This window comes from Dromiciops gliroides, chromosome 3, assembly GCF_019393635.1.
Source record: "Dromiciops gliroides isolate mDroGli1 chromosome 3, mDroGli1.pri, whole genome shotgun sequence".
Taxonomy (NCBI): Eukaryota; Metazoa; Chordata; class Mammalia; order Microbiotheria; family Microbiotheriidae; genus Dromiciops; species Dromiciops gliroides.
This window is the reverse complement of record NC_057863.1, coordinates 84743051-84759532: the sequence shown is the minus strand read 5'-3', so window position 1 is coordinate 84759532 and position 16482 is coordinate 84743051. Positions and strand designations below refer to the sequence as shown.

At 37.5% G+C, this 16482-nt stretch overlaps 1 protein-coding gene across 1 annotated transcript in view; it reads left to right on the top strand.

The window, feature by feature from the left end:
- PARD3B (par-3 family cell polarity regulator beta) overlaps positions 1-16482 on the top strand; it is a 1353776-nt gene that overhangs the window by 843438 nt on the left and 493856 nt on the right. Inside the window, exon 12 of the mRNA XM_043998182.1 lies at positions 11977-12147. Within this exon, the coding sequence (XP_043854117.1) occupies positions 11977-12147 (171 nt within the window). The remainder of the gene's footprint in view (positions 1-11976; positions 12148-16482) is intronic.

The following is a 16482-nucleotide window of genomic DNA, read 5'->3' as shown; positions in this document are numbered from 1 at the left end:
AAAAGGGGAAAACTTTATTTTCCTGAACATTTAATCTCTGCATAGCACCTTATTCCCAGATGATGCCAAATAAATAAGGCTTTTCTGCATTTTACTAGTTTACCATAGAGAAACTGAGGTCCTAAAAGGGTAATTGATTTGGCTAACATCCCAAAGTTGGTCAGTAGTAGAGCAAATGGGTAAGGTCAACACTAGAAAAAAATAGGTTTTGAATTTAGTAGCATTTATTGATCTTTAAGAATCCAGTAAATGCTTTTGATAACTAAAGGTATACACCCTGTAGATGAGTGACCCTGGCCAAGGCACTCTTGGGGGTACTTCTTCCTCATCTGTATATACCGACTTTGGAGCCAGTAAAGCTAATTTCATATCCTGTCTCTGACTTGAGCTGTATTCAGCTGGACAGGCATTTAACCTCTATGGTCCTGTTTCTTCATATGTAAGATGGCAGTAATAATACTTGTCCTATTTGCCTCATAGTGTTTCTTGTGAGTAAAGTGCTTCGTAAACCTTAGTGTGCTGTATGAATGCGAGGTATTATCATATGCAGCCTGATAATTTTAGTAATTCTTTCATTATAGCAAAAACCAACTTCCAAGCTATGTTTACAGCATACCCAATTATCTGGGTGAAAATTGGAACATTCTATCTACAGTTATCCAGATAAACATCCAGCTGATTGATATAATTTTTTTCGCTTTTTTTTTGTAGACATTTGGTTAAGCTGTAGACATAGGCACAAGGTGCTGTGTTAACAAAGGCTATGAGATTGGGCCCTGAGGATACTAAGGCATTGTAAACATTATATAAATGTTTGGGGAGGCCTTTTTTAAAGGCTCACAAATATTTCTGCCTTCTTTTTTTTTCTTTTTTCTTTTTTTTTTTTTTTTTATATTTCTGCCTTCTTACAATTCCCATGGAAAGAATAGTCTCATTCATGTTAGTTGAAATTTGATTAGCATTGGAAGGAAGCTGATCTACATTTTGCTGAATAACATAACAGTAATTATATCTCTCATTAACTTAGGGTAAAAATGAACAATCCATATAATAAATTTAGCAACATGAGTGTCCTTCATTCTGGTCTTTGAATGCTTGAAATTATCTATTTCCTTAGCCTTACCTCTTTTTTTCTCCTTGTTTTAGAAATTCTTCTTTTAAAATTTTCATTTTTTCATTTGATTCTACTTTCGCCCCCTCCCTCTCCCTCTCTCTTTCTCCCTTTTCCTCAGTCCCCCTCCTCCTTCTGTCTCTCACCTCTTTCTACCTCCCTTTCTTCTCTCTCTCTTCCCTTTTTTCATTAACTTCTCTCATCTCTTTCTATTCCCTCCCCCCCCCCCCCCCGCCCCATTCCTTCTTTCTGCCTCTTCCTATCCTCTTAGAATTAAATTATGGTGATTCTCAGTCAGGGTCAGATTACTTTGCTAAGGGGTCTGTGAATTTATAGAGATAGAGATAGAGATAGATAGATAGATAGATAGAGATAGAGATATATATTAGATAACTATTTCAGTGAAATTGGAATTCTTTGTAATTTTGTGTATTTACTTAATGCATCAAAAAACCTTATTCAGAGAAGGGATATTTTTCACCAGACTGCCGAAGGGATCCATAACACAAACTCCAGTTCCAGTGGAAGCCAGATCTAGCTTTCTTTTTTTTTTTTCTTTTTTTTTTTTGCAGGGCAATGAGGGTTAAGTGACTTGCCCAGGGTCACACAGCTAGTAAGTGTCAAGTGTCTGAGGCCGGATTTGAACTCAGGTACTCCTGAATCCAGGTCTGGTGCTTTACCACTGCGCCATCTAGCTGCCCCCCAGATCTAGCTTTCTTTAATCATATATAACTGGTTAGAGATTCTAGGATTTTTAAATTGATATCTTACGCGCACACACACACACACATACACACACACACGTGTACACATGTATACATGCACACAGAAGCAAATCACCTTCCTAGGGAGCAATTTAAGAAAAATGAAAAGACAGAAGTTGGTATCAGTCTTGGCCATATCAACATTAAACAGCCTAATGTAGCATAGGCTTGCCTCCAGAAGTCCAAGCTTGCTCTCCAATGTTTATGGTGTTTTTTCCTCTTTCTTGTTCTTTTGTTTCTACTCTGTCCTGCTCTTAATGGTATCTTGCATTTTCATCTGAATTGTACTGTGTTATTATGACCCCAGATCAATATGTGTGTTGGTTAGGTAGGAGACCATCTGGCTAAGCTGAGACAACCTAAATCATTCTTACTACTTTGGGTCAGTCCTAAGGCTACCCTTTTTTTCTTCCTGACATTTTCTGCTCCTTTGTTTTCCCTTGGAGAGGGGTGGGTGGTGGAAGTTGGTAGAAGGGAAGATAGTGATAAGGACTTGTAGGTGGGAGGGATGAAAATGGGGAGGGCTCCTGAAACCAGGAGAGAGGGTGTACTGGATGTACTTCCCAAAAGTATCTTAGTTCTTTTCTTTATTCTTTTTGGGCCACTCCCAGCACTGCCCTAGATTTAAATAAAAAAGTATCCTAGAATTACTAGGTAATATCCCCAGATACTTGAGCTTACTTATGCAAAATCAATTAGTGAGGTTTGTTAGTCAAACTAAAGCAGTGACTTGAACATGATGGCAGTAGCAAAAAATAAAAACAGAACAGGCTACTTTTCATAGTCAAAATACATATATTTTTATATCATTCTCAAGCAAATAGATTGTAAACAGTTTTGATGAGTACCTTATGAAGCATGCATAATGAACTCTTGATTGAATCAGATTCATTTTAAACTAGATTCCCCCCTCCCTTTTCTGCCTTGTTCTATTCCCTAGTTGCTTTTTATCTTCCTTCTTACATTCCCATCATGCCTTTTTTTTTCTGTTTTCTGTAGAATTTTCTTCCATAATAGATCTGATAATGCATTGTCTCTTCTAGTTAGTTGTCCCAACTTCCTCAACTTTCTCCAACAGTTTGCAACAAAAGTGACTAATCAAATTCAGTGGATACATTACCTGAATATTAAAGATCAGGAAATAAAGAGAAGCATATCATATACCTTTACCTCTATGGGTAGGAGATGAATTCTCACATAAATAAGGATAGAGAAAATCACAAAATATAAAATATATAATTTTGATTATAAGAAAGTTTTTGTACAAACAAAATAAATGCATTTAGGATAAGAAGTAAAGTGGTTTATTGGGGGGGGGAGGGGAGATTCTTTCATCTGACATCTCTGACAAGAGTATAATATCCAAAATAAAGAGACAACCTACAGAAATATATAAGACCAAAAGCTATTTCTCAATAGAGAAGTGGTTTAAAAAGGATTAGAATTTATAAATAACTACATGGAAGAATGCTACAAATTGTTAGTAAGAGAAATACAAATAAAAAAGAATCCTTAAGTTTTTACCTCATACCCAACAAATTGGCAAAGATGTCAAAAGATGGAAATGGTAATTGTTGGAGGGCTTGTGGAAGGACAGGCATTAGACTAATGATCTATTGAAAGAGCTTTGAATTAGTAAAACTTTTTAGGAAATCAACTTGGAAATATACAAATAAAATTGCTAGAATGTTCATACTCTTTGACCCAGAGAATCTACTGCTAGGTACATACCTCAAGGAGTTCAATGATACATCCAGTATTTTAACAACACCTTACTAATAAAAATGAATTGGCTGGGGAAGGGGGTGGATGGGAGGGGAGGAGACAAAGAGTAGATATCCATTGATTAGGAAATAAGTAAACAAATTGTGAAATGTGAATATAATGGAAATTTACCTTGCTGTAAGAAATGATGAATATAGAGAATCATGAAAAGATTTAACATGAACTAAAACAAAGTAAGCAAAAACCAGAAAAATAACACACAAAGTGACTTCATCTGTGTAAATAGAAAAAAACAAACACCACCAAAAAAAATTAAATATGAATGTGGCAAAATTACAAACGGCAAGTTTGAACCCAAAGAATAGATATGAGAAGACACTTCCTTCACTCTTTTGCAGAAGTGGGAGGTTCATGGACATGGAATATCATATATATGGCCAGATTTTTTCAATATATTTCCATACATGCATGTAAATCTATATATGTGTATATATACTCACATATACATATATACATACCCACATATACATATAATCAGATATTTTTCTATTGGTTTTAATTATTTTTTCTTTCTCTTTATTTTTTCTTTAAAAACTGTTTTGTTGTTCTATAGAATGGCTCTCAGAAGAAAAGGAATAGAATGGAAAATCTAGATGATGAAAAAACAAAAGAGCAATAAAATTATTTATTGAAATGTCATTTAATTTTAGAAATTATACTGTTCATTCATATCCTTATGCCCAACAAATACTGGTCATATGCTCCAAGGAATTCAAAGACAGAAACAAAGTTCCAATATATACTCAAATATTTGTAACAGCACTTTTTATGGTTGCAAAGAACTGAAAACAAAGTAGGTGCCTGTCTTTTGGGGAATGGCTGAACCAACTGTGGCATATGAATGTAATGAAATGTTATTCTTCAGTAAGAAATAACAAGGTGAGGAAATAAGAAAACAAGGGAAATTTTGAATGGGTTGATGCAGAATAAAATAAATAGAACTGCAAGAACAATATGTACAGTGACTGTGTAAATGAAAAGAATTAAATGGGAGTCAGTCTCTGAGTCAAAGTCAAGCAGCATTTATGAAGTGCCTTAGCATTGTGCTAATCTAATACAAACAAACGTTAAAAAATAGTCCCTGCTCTTTTAGGGATCTCACAGTCTAATAGGGAGACAATATTGAAACAACTATGTAAAAACTCTCTCTCTCTCTCTCTCCCTTTCCTCTTCTTTCTGTGCATATTTGTATATGTGTATGTATATGATATAGACATATAATAAATTGGATATAATCTCAGAAGAAAGGAACTAAGATTATGTAGGATTGGAAAAGGTTTCTTGCAGAAAGCAGGAACTTCAGGTGAGACTTGAAGGAAATGAGTGAATTTAGAAGGCAGAGATGAGAAGGGAAAGAGTTCTGGGGATGGGGGACAATTGGTGAAAATGTTGAGAATCAGGAAATGGGAATGGCATGTACAAGGAAGACCAGGGAGGCTATTGTCACTGAATTCTAGAGTATGTAGAAGGGAGTAAGGTGAAGGAAGACTGGAAAGTAGAAAGTGATCAGGTTCTGAAGAGCTTTGAAAGCCAAGCAAAGGGCTTTATATTCAATCTTGGAAGTATTAGAGAGTCACTGTAGTTTATTGAATTGGGCCAACTGAAAAACCAATTAGATGGACTCCTAGAAAAGACAATAAAACACACTTCATTTCTCTTGGTAGAAAGCAACAGTGTTTTGTGCATACATTCTCAAACTCAGTTGTTTTTGCTTCACTGTTAAAAGGGGGAAAGATGGGCCTCTAGGTGGCATAGTGAATAAAGTACTGGCTCTGGATTCAGGAGGACCTGAGTTCAAATCCGTCCTCAGACACTTGACACTTACTAGCTGTGTGACCTTGGGCAAGTCACTTAACCCTCATTGCCCCAGAAAGAAAAAGAAAAAAAGGGGGGAAAGGGAGTGAATTTCAGGAGAAAGATAACAGATGAGGCTATATCAGATATTAAAGTAATATAAAAAGACATTATGAACTTATATTTTTAAATTTCCCACTTGTTATAAAACTAACTGTTCAAGTGCATATTGGAGAAGGTCCTCTGATCTGCAATCATGAGGCCTTGGTTCTGCTTATGGTTAATTAGGCTGTGATCTTGGGCAAATCACTTAAATCCATTTGAACCTCAGTTCCTTCATCAGTATGAAGAGTTATAGGATCTCTAAGGCACCTTGTGCTTCTTAGATTCTATAATTATATTCTATGAATTCCCTAGAAGAGACGGTATATTGCTTGGTACCAAGACACAAAGGAAAAAAAACCACCATTATTTAAATTTCAGATGACAAAATAATACCCCAACAATAACAGTAGACCAGCCAAACTCAGAAAACAACAGTGGCTGGCTCCTCTTACCCCAACTCTGGTGATCTTGACAAAGAAAGGGAACAACTTTTGGGGGGGGGCAGGGTTTGGTTTTTCAGTGAGGAAATTAGGGTTAAATGACTTACCTAGGGTCACACAGCTAGTAAGTGTCAAGTGTCTGAGGCCAGATTTAAACTCAGGTCTTCCCGACTCCAGGGCCAGTGCTCTATCCACTGCGCTACCTAGCTGCCCCAGGAACAACTTAAAAAAAAAATTCCAGCTTCCTTGGGCAACCCGACCTTTTTTGTTTTAGACTGACCTTGAATGGAGCTCATCTAGTTCTGTGAGGTTGCATATTCAGGCCACAGCTTTACACTGGATCTGCAAATGAAAACACACACTAGCTTTTGTGAAAGAAATTTTTTTATGATAAACAGTAATGAATTTATAGTAATGGATAACCTTTTGAGTTGCATCTCGTTTCATAAGGAGAATCTCATGAATATAACCGTTAGAACGGCAGAATTCTTCCTGCCCCTCTGGTCCTGGTGCCCCCAAGATATTTCCTCACACTCTTCATCCAAAATGAAACAATGGAAATGAACAGTTTGCTCTTGGTTTGGACATCCCTCTGGGTCTCTCATACCCAGTTCTCCTTTCTAGAGTAAAGTCGCGTGGAAGGAGAAGGGCAAAGGAGGGAACATTAAGTTATATTAAAGCATTCCGTTTAAAACCTCATATGCCTATTATATGGTGTGCTTCTGTGTCCATGATATTACCTCAGTTTTTACATAGAACAGCTAATGCATTCCTTAGGATGGCTCTGGGCTCTGTCTGTCAGTGACTAAAGGACCAACTGATGGCTCCTTCAGCACCCCAGCAGTAGGACATTCACACTGACCCAGCTCTTTCTGCAGTGCCCCTTCTCAGCTAATTCTCTTGGCACTGCTGTCCATAGGAGAACTCTTTCCAGCCATCTGCTCCTTCTACATTATTTACAATTTATGAACATTCCCACTGGCTTTCCAGGGTCCCCTTGTAGATTGAGGTGGTGGCTACGCTAAGATTTCTATCTTGATTGTATATGTGTTCTCTCCACTCTATGGAAGAATCATGTGTTCCTATTCAATATTCATTCAATCATGGACTCTAAAAACATTCCCTCTCTGCAACTGTTGAGTCTTTCCCTTCTGAGGTTCTTTAGTTATGATATGCCTGTGTTTGTTAACTCAGGACACTTGATGTCTACCCTGTTTTTGTCACTGGCCCACTGTATGAGCTTGTTTGGGTCGCTTTAACTCCATATGCCTGTTTCCTCATCTGTAAATAGGAATAATAATGTCTGTATTTTTTAAGGTTTATGAATTTTTATTTTTTTAAATTTTTCTCAATTACATGTAAAGATACTTTTTGAGTTCCAAATGTTTCTCCCACCCTCCCTCCCTCCCCTCCCCCCTTCCAAAGCCAGGAAGCAATTTGATATAGGTTATACATTACTATCTTTTTAAACATTTCCACATTAATCAGAACAAAAGTAAAAAAAAAACACAAGAAACCATAAAGAACAATAACAAAAAAGCAACAACAAAAGTGAAAATAGTATGCTTCAGTCTGCATTCATACTCCATAGTTCTTTTTCTGAGTGTGGAGAGCATTTTCCACCATAAGTCTTTTGGCACTGTCTTGGATCATTCTATTGCTGATGTCTGTATGTTTTAAGGATCACAGCCTACCCCCCCCACACACACACAGCAGCAGTGCTACCACATACAGTTTATTGTAGCTTTTTAAATGGAGAGGCAGCAGAATACAGTAGACGGGGTTCTGGGAAACACAACAGCAGGGAGTCACTAGCTACAGAGGTGAAGAGTGGGCATATAATCCAGTAATATCACTGTGCTAGGTTTATATCCCAAAGACATCCTCAAAAAGACAAAAAGACCTATTTATACAAAAATATTTATAGCAGCTCTTTTTGTGGTGGCTAAATATTGGAAATCAAAGGAATGTCCATTAATTAGGGAATGGCTAAACAAACTATGGTATATGATGGTGATGGAATATTATTGTGCTATAAGAAATGACAATCAGGATAACTTCAGAAAGGCCTGGAAAGACATGTATGATATGATGTATAGTGAAGTGAGCAGAACCAAGAGAACATTGTGTACAGAGACAGCAATATTGTTTGATGAAGAACTTTGAATGACAACTCTTCTCAACAATTCAACGATCCAAGGCAATCCCAAAGTACTATTGATGAAACATATTATCCACCTCCAAAGAAAGAACTGATATTGATGGAACAGACTAAAGCATGCTATTTTTCACTTTCTTTCATTTTTTTCCTTTTAATCAAGTTTGCTTGTACAAAATGACAAATATGGTAATGTTTTACATCAAGACAAAACAAACAAACAAAAAAAAAGACTAGGTGTATATCTTCCTCCCCCCCCCCCACATCCTGAAGGAAAGCCATAGCAACCATGATAATGGCTAGAGCTGCCCCTTCATTCCCACACACTCTGAGGAGGTGGGGGGGGGGGAACCACAAACCTGCCAGGATGAGGGCAAATTGACAATGAGTGAGCCAGCCCAGTGAAAAAGAAGGGAGGTGTGGATGACATGCCAGATGCCACACTTGAGGATTAGACTCAATAAACTCCAATAGCTACCAATTACCTCCAGGATCTAATACAAAATCCTTTGCTTGGTATTTAAAGGTTTTCATAAGCCAGACCTTCCTGATTTTCGAATCTTCTTCCACCTTAATCCCCACCCCACACTCTTTGACACTGGCCCCTTGGCTATTCCATGAACAAGATTCTCCATCTCTCACCTTTGGGCATTCTCTCTGGCTGTCCTCCATGCCTTGGAATGCTCTTCTTCTGCTCTGACTACTGACCTCCCTGACTTCCTTGAAGTCCCACCTAAAATCCCAACTTCTACAGGAAACCTACTATATTTTGACAATTTTTGTGTTTCAGTGCTTAGCACAGTGGCATATAGTAGACACTTAATAAATGTATTTTGACTGACTGACAAACCTGCTCCAGAAAACTCACTGAAGAAATTTCATATAATCCTTGTTTAAATGTAATCTATTTTGGAGAAATGATTTTGCCCAGGTTACACTTAAACAGAGATTATATGGCATTTCTTCAATGATTTTCTAGATCATTCATTTATTAAGTACCTTATCACTAAAAATGTGTAGTGCCTCATACTATTAGTGTGTGTGTGTGTGTGTGTGTGTGTGTGTGTGTGTGTGTGCCAGCCATATTCCCTAGTAGAGGAAGTGTGGCATTGTGGAAAGAGCTCTAGAGTTAAAAGGATGTGGGTTCAATTCCTGTGGGACCTTGACTTCTTATCTGGAAGGGAAGGGAATAAGCATTTATTAAGTATCTATTATTGATTAGGCAGTGTGTTCAGCAGGTTACAAATATTATCTTATTTGAAATGAGGAGATTTACCCCTCCAAATTTAAATGTGTGATCTCATGATCTGTGAACATAACCTTATAATAAAAATGACTTTCTACTATATAATCTCAGAGCTCCCCTTTCTTGAGCCAATCATGTGAATTTGATAGCTCTGTAATAAAAGGCTACCTTCTTCTGGAATACCATGCATGTTTAACCACAAGGGATGGCTGCCCTCCAAGCGCCTGGCCATATTTGATGATGAGGCCCCAAGTGTTGGGAGTCTCACACCCACCACATTTGTTATGTACTCTCTCCAGTCCTAGAGGTCACTCAGAGGATGATGCCAAGCTCTCTATGGCTTTAGAGAAGGAACTACATGTATCTGTTAACACCACCCCTTTTGTGGGTGGCAGCATTCACCTCATGATTTTAGGGGTTAGAACCACAAAGAGTGGATATAACCTGACCAAGATTCTCAGTCCTAGGAGCCGCTTGTGGGGAAAATACACCAGTGTCATGGTCCATTGCCCCATTTCTATCTCTATGTCCTTGTCTAAACCATATCCTCATATCCTATGTTACTTGCTTAAACCAATTCCCCTCCCCACTCTTCAGACCTTTCAATATTCTCTCAACTTGAAGTCTTAAGAGTTGGGCTAACCTGAGGCCTAGGGTTAACCTTTCATCCCCTCTCCTCCTTTGTCACCAACAGAAGAGGGACATATCTAGACATATACAGGTTCATATTATGAAGATTCTATACAAAGAAAAGAGAGAGGGGCAGCTAGATGGCGCAGTGGATAGAGCACTGGCCCTGAAGTCAGGAGTACTTGAGTTCAAATCCGGCCTCAGACACTTAACATTTACTAGCTGTGTGACCCTGGGCAAGTCACTTAACCCCTATTGCCTCACTAAAAAACAAAACAAAAACAAAAACAAAACAAAGAAAAGAGAGTCATTGAATTTTTTTAATACACAAAAGAGAAAAGGCCAGAAAGTCACAGCTAAGCCAGGAATTTTACATGTTGAAAACATGTAAAGTTTAAAGTTTAAATGCATATATACGCATGTATTTATTTAAAGGAAAAATCACTTTCATAATTGGAGACATAGTACACAGGTTCATATAAAATAATTTTCTGTTCTAATATAATGATGATGATAATAGAATTTATATAGCACCTTACTGATTTTCACAGCAACCCAGGGAGGTAGGTGCTATTGTTATTCCCATGATATGTATTTGGGAATACTAATTTTATTAGGTATTTAAATTCAGAAGATAGTTATAAATATATACACACATGTACATATATATATACTATACATATACATACACACACCCATATATATATATATATATATATATATATATATATATATATATATATATATATGCATGCATGCATGCATACCTTCCCTAGGGGAGGAAGTATGGCACAATGCAAAGATCTCTAGAATCTATATGTGTGTATATGTGTGTGTATGTGTATTCTAAGTGCCTTCACATAGTTCATTATTTTTTAAATGTACAAGTTTGATTGTCATTTCTCAACTCAAAACCCTTTAGTAACTCCTCTGTTCCCTATAAATAAAATACAAACTCCTTAACCTAGAATTTAAGGCCATCCCCAGTCTGACTCCTACCTGCTTTTTTAGCTTTACTTTATCCTAACCTCCACAAATTCTCTGTTCTAGCAGAAACATAGCCACTCTCCAAGACTCATCCTGCTATCTTCTACCTCCATGCATTCACAGAGGGCACCTCCTTATGCCAAGATCACTGCCATTTCTGCTCCTTGGAATCCTCTTCTTCCTGCAAGACTCAGTACAGGAACCACCTGTATTGTGAAACTTCTCTGCCATCCTCAGATGGAAATGTTCTCTCCTCTTTCAAATCTTCCTAGAGCATTTTGTATGCCTATGTCATTTGACCCTATCATGCTATACTTTATCTTATACCTCTCTGACTGCACGCTACATTCCTCCCTGTATCATTTCTTGAGAGCAGGGACTGTGTTATTGCATAATTTTCTATCACTAGTATCCAGCACACTACCTTATACATAAGGATAGGGACTTGACTTTGGTGTCATTGGATAGAGAGCTCTGGAGTGAGGAAACTCCCTCTACCAATATGCATGAGCTCCTTTTCAATTTTATAGTCTTAGAGGAGCTGCCTAGAGCAGAATTGTTCATCACACTCCAGGCATCAGGCAGCCCACAACTCTTCTAAGTGTAGCCTGAACTAGATTAAAATGTAATTGGGAAATAGGTAACGAAAATAAATAAAAGTATGGTACAACATAGCTAATGTTCATTTGTGGCTTTCTAAGTCAATATGCAGTATGCAGGGATCTGTTTCTATTTGAGTTTGATACCCCTGGCCTAGAGTACTGACTAGGGTCATGTAACCATGATGAGTAATAAGTGGCATGTGAACCCATGTCTTCTTGGCTTTCAATTCAGTCTTCCAAATACACTGTCATATGTTGTCTCTTGTGCCTTGTACGTTGTAAGCATTTGATAAATTCCTAATGGAACTGAATCGAATACTGACCTACAGTAACTGTATGGTTGTTTTGTTTTAGGATGGGCGCTTGCGAATGAATGACCAGCTGATTGCAGTGAATGGAGAATCTCTTTTGGGCAAGTCCAACCATGAAGCTATGGAGACTCTTAGAAGATCCATGTCTATGGAAGGGAACATCCGAGGGATGATTCAATTAGTGATTCTGAGACGACTGGACAGACAGACAGAGGTGATTGAAGAACACATATCTGGAAGAAATTGGCCAAAAATGGAAAACAAAATTATATCAAAACTTGTGAGGGATCATGACAGAGTAGGGGAAAAAAGATATGATTGTGAACCCTATTTTACCACTTACTAGCTCTGTGACCTTGGACAAGTGGCTAAGCTCCTCATTGTCTCATTTTCTTCATTCAGTAATCATTAGATTAGATGAGTTGTTTGACCTTTTTCATCCCTAAAGTGCTACGATTCCATCATAAGAACTATAGATAGAATTTTACTTGTCTAATATTTATAAAATTGCAATAGAGGAGGAGGAGAAATAAGTATAGCTATGTGTCTGCAATTAAAACTAGCAAGGTTAATCATTTACATAATAGTATAATAGAGCTCATCTAGTCCAACTGCCTCATTTTACAAATGAAGATCTTGAGACTCAGGACACTCAGACCAGATCATGTAACTTGTTAGTTTCAAAGCCAGGCCTCCTGATTCCCAAGTCTATGTGTTGTTTTTCACCCATTTTTGCCTTTCTACCCTTTAAAGGGTGAAATGCAAAATATGAAAGGCTGTTTTTATCTGTTCCCATGTTATAAATAATTCTGGAAGTTGAATGCTACTTAATAAAGATTTTTTTTTTTAGTGAGGCAATTGGGGTTAAAGTGACTTGCCCAGGGTCACACAGCTAGTAAGTGTTAAGTGTCTGAGGCCAGATTTGAACTCAGGTACTCCTGATTCCAGGGCCGGTTCTCTATCCACTGTGCCACCTAGCTGCCCCGTTAATAAAGATTTTCATGTTTTATAATTGATTTACCAACATTCTCTTTACATGACAAACCAATACAAATAAATCTGTACCTTCCAAATGAAAAAAATAATATATTGCATTATAGAAATCAATACATACCAGCAACAATTCTGCATCTTTACCCTTTAAATTTTTGTGAGGATTGAAATGGGTTATGTGGACCTCTGAATTAGCAAATTTAAATCTTGCTCCTCAGAGTGTGTTGCTTGGGACTTAATTTACACATGTTGTTATGGAAACAAAAAACTTTTTTTCTAGAATATTTTATCACATAAAGTTATCTGCTTTTGTAGCTTTCTTGTTAATATAATATAACATTTTCACTCAAATATGGATAGGCATAAAATATTCATAAACATTAGATACAACTGAACTTGTGAAAAAAAAGGGGGGGAAAGAGGAAAAATTAGGCACTAAAAAGAGTTGAGGGAAAGAATCAGCATTTTAAAGTTTTTCTTGGAGGTAAATTTTCAAAGGGCAGGAAATGCTCCCATAACACAATAGGTACGTTTAACATAAGCTAGGATGAAGCAGAACAAGTGTTCTAATTGAAAAGAATTGAATATTCTTCTCTGACATTCTCCACTTTGAAAAAAAGTGAAAGTGTGAGACCCCAAGTTTCATTTAAGGTGTACTTCATCAAAGCAGTAAGACAGGCAAAGAAAGTAGTAATAGGCTACACAACTTGTTTCATTAAATTAGAATCTACTGAAAAGAAACTATACTTTCTCTGTCAGTATAATAATTATATAGTCTTTTCTGGATTTCAAGAGTTGCTTTATTCAAGTTGAGTATTTCTCCTTGTTTTGGAATACAGTGTCCTTGTTTTCTGTGGAGGGTAGAAGGGCACAGACCAAGACACCAAAGCACTTTGTCCCTCTGCCCTCTGTAACCTACCCCATGCCTCTTTCCCCATTGTTCTCTGTCAGCGGACAGCGGATCAGCACTAAGTATTTTGGCCCAAATTTGCTATTTGTCTTTTCCTTTGTGGCAAATGTTTTCATTCCAATTCTCACACTCTTGGGTGGCTTGAAAGCTAGCTCAGGAAAAGAAAGTCCTTAACACTTAGCTCATGACCCATATTGGGAAGTCACATCTCAGAACAGATCACCAGGGGACCAATCAGAGAATGAGAAATGACAAGAGAAGGGAAAAGCAGATTTTTATGAGATTATTTTTCCAAGATGTGTTTTAGACTTGTTAATATTTTTGTACTTTCCTTAGGGAATAAAGAGGCAGCTTGCTCTCTGCTATTGGGAATCAGTGTGGCCCCAGTGCATATTAAAGAGGATTTTACACACACACACACACACACACACACACACACACACATATACATATATGCACATATCTACATATATACACACATATATATGCCAGCCTCATGTACATCTTGTGTTTATTTTTTTTTAATCTCTAATATTTTATCTCCCAAATCTACAGTCTTCCATGTCAATGCAAGCTCAGTGCCTCAGTGGTGGTCCTTTGTACTGTATTGTCCTGTTGGGCTAGCCATTGCACTCGGGGGTGATTTATTTTTTTAAAGTATTTACAACCCCAAAAGGGTCTCAATGCTCCTCACATGTTTAGGGAAATCAATTAGTTAGATTTGGCATGAATTATAATTGAACATTTTATTCATATAAAAAATTGAAGAAGCTACTTATGAAAAGTCAAAATATAGAGTTGTTGGGACTCCCCCCCCACCGCATTACCCAGATGTACAAGACATGTAAACAGTTCTGATGAGTGCCTCATGAAGAATACATAATGAGCTCTTGATTGAATCAAAATCATTTTAAACAGAAATATTTTTTCCAAGAATGAGCTTGAGGTTCAATTGTAATTCCATTTGAGGCTGGAGACTTGATATAAAAAAAAATGGGTTATGACCTGTTTTATTTTTCCCCCTTCCCCAAAACACTTCCCTCCCTGCTGCAACAGCCCATCTTGGTAGAAAGCAGAATATGTTTAAAAATCCATTATTTTTTTTATTGGCTGGGACACTAATGGAGGCTTGTATGACAGCTCTATTTTACAGGCTGAATACTTTAATTAGGCTGGTTACTGATCAGTTGTTGGGATATCGATTGTGTCATTTATCAAAGAGCTGGGAAAGCAGGTTGCCTTTTTTTTCTTGTTGGTCTTCTTGCTGTTAATTCAAAGCACAGGGATATGCACGGCAAATCCTGTCTCTCCCACTGGGAATCCAGCTTTAATTTAGGGGCAGCTCATCTGCTGGTCTAGCCAGAAAACAGAGCTGGTCTTTCGATACCTGCAATATGTGGTCAATCTTAACAAAAACCTAAAAGATTCTCCTTTGCTGAAAGCATCACTTACTATTATTATTATTTTTTTTTAAACTAGACATGTGATTTTGTTTGCGTCATGAGTTCCCGATAAGGCAACTCCTTGTACCAATGCAAAGCAACATCAGATCTGCAGAAATTCTAGTCCTAAAAAGTTCCCTGGTTGACTGAAGGGTTAAGTGACTTGCCCACCCATTGCCAGTATGTATCAGAGATAGGTCTTGAACCCAGAACTTTCTCTCTCTGAGACCAGCTCTCTCTTCTCTATACTGCAATGCCTTTTATTCTTATCTTAATTAATAAGAGACAATATAGGAGAGTGGATAGAGAGCCAAACACAAGACAGGAAAACCTGGCTTCATGAACTGCCTCTGACAGGGTAGGTACCTAGCACAGTACCTGACCCATAGTAGGTGCTTAATATATGTCGACTGATTGATTGACACATATTAGTAATGTGACCATGATCAAGTGAAAGGATCATAGATTTTGAGCTGGGAGAAACCTTGGCTCTCATCAAATCAAACCCTGTCCAACAACAACAACAACAACAACAACAACAACACAAAACATACACACACAAAATTAAAGCCCAGATAGGTAAATTGCCCAAGGTGACATAGATAATAAATGACTGACTCAGAAGCTTTTCTTGAGCTCCCACTATGTACCAGACACTATGTTAAGCACTAGCGATGTGAAGAAAAGCAAGCAGTCTCTGAGCTCATTGTCTAACAAGGGAGAGGATAGACAAACGTTTATGTATATATAAGATAGAGGAAGTAGATGTTCCCAGAAGCAGGGAGATTCAAACCTACATCCTCCTCCAAGGTGCTCCCGCATGCTAAATCACATCATCTTTCAGTGCCTTCAGGTTGCTAAGACTATAAAGTTGCAGATGAGTTGCCCTCTGTATCAATGGAGGGAGTTTCTACACCAGGGAGCTCTCCACACTGATGAAATCACTAAGATTAAAAAAAAAATTAACTAGCAGAAAACAAATGGGGGGGGTGGAGTAAGTCAAACATATTGTTTCAGACCAAATGCTATTTGCAGAGTCAAAGTGGCTAAGGGCTCTGATTTGTGTTTCTTTGGATGGCATCATTCTTCTATCAGTAATGATCAAGGGATCAGTGGCAAGATGGCTTCTCCATCATTTTCTCCCTTGAAACGTATCAGGGAGACAAATGGCAGAAGCAAGAAAAAAGCATAATTCTCAACCTCA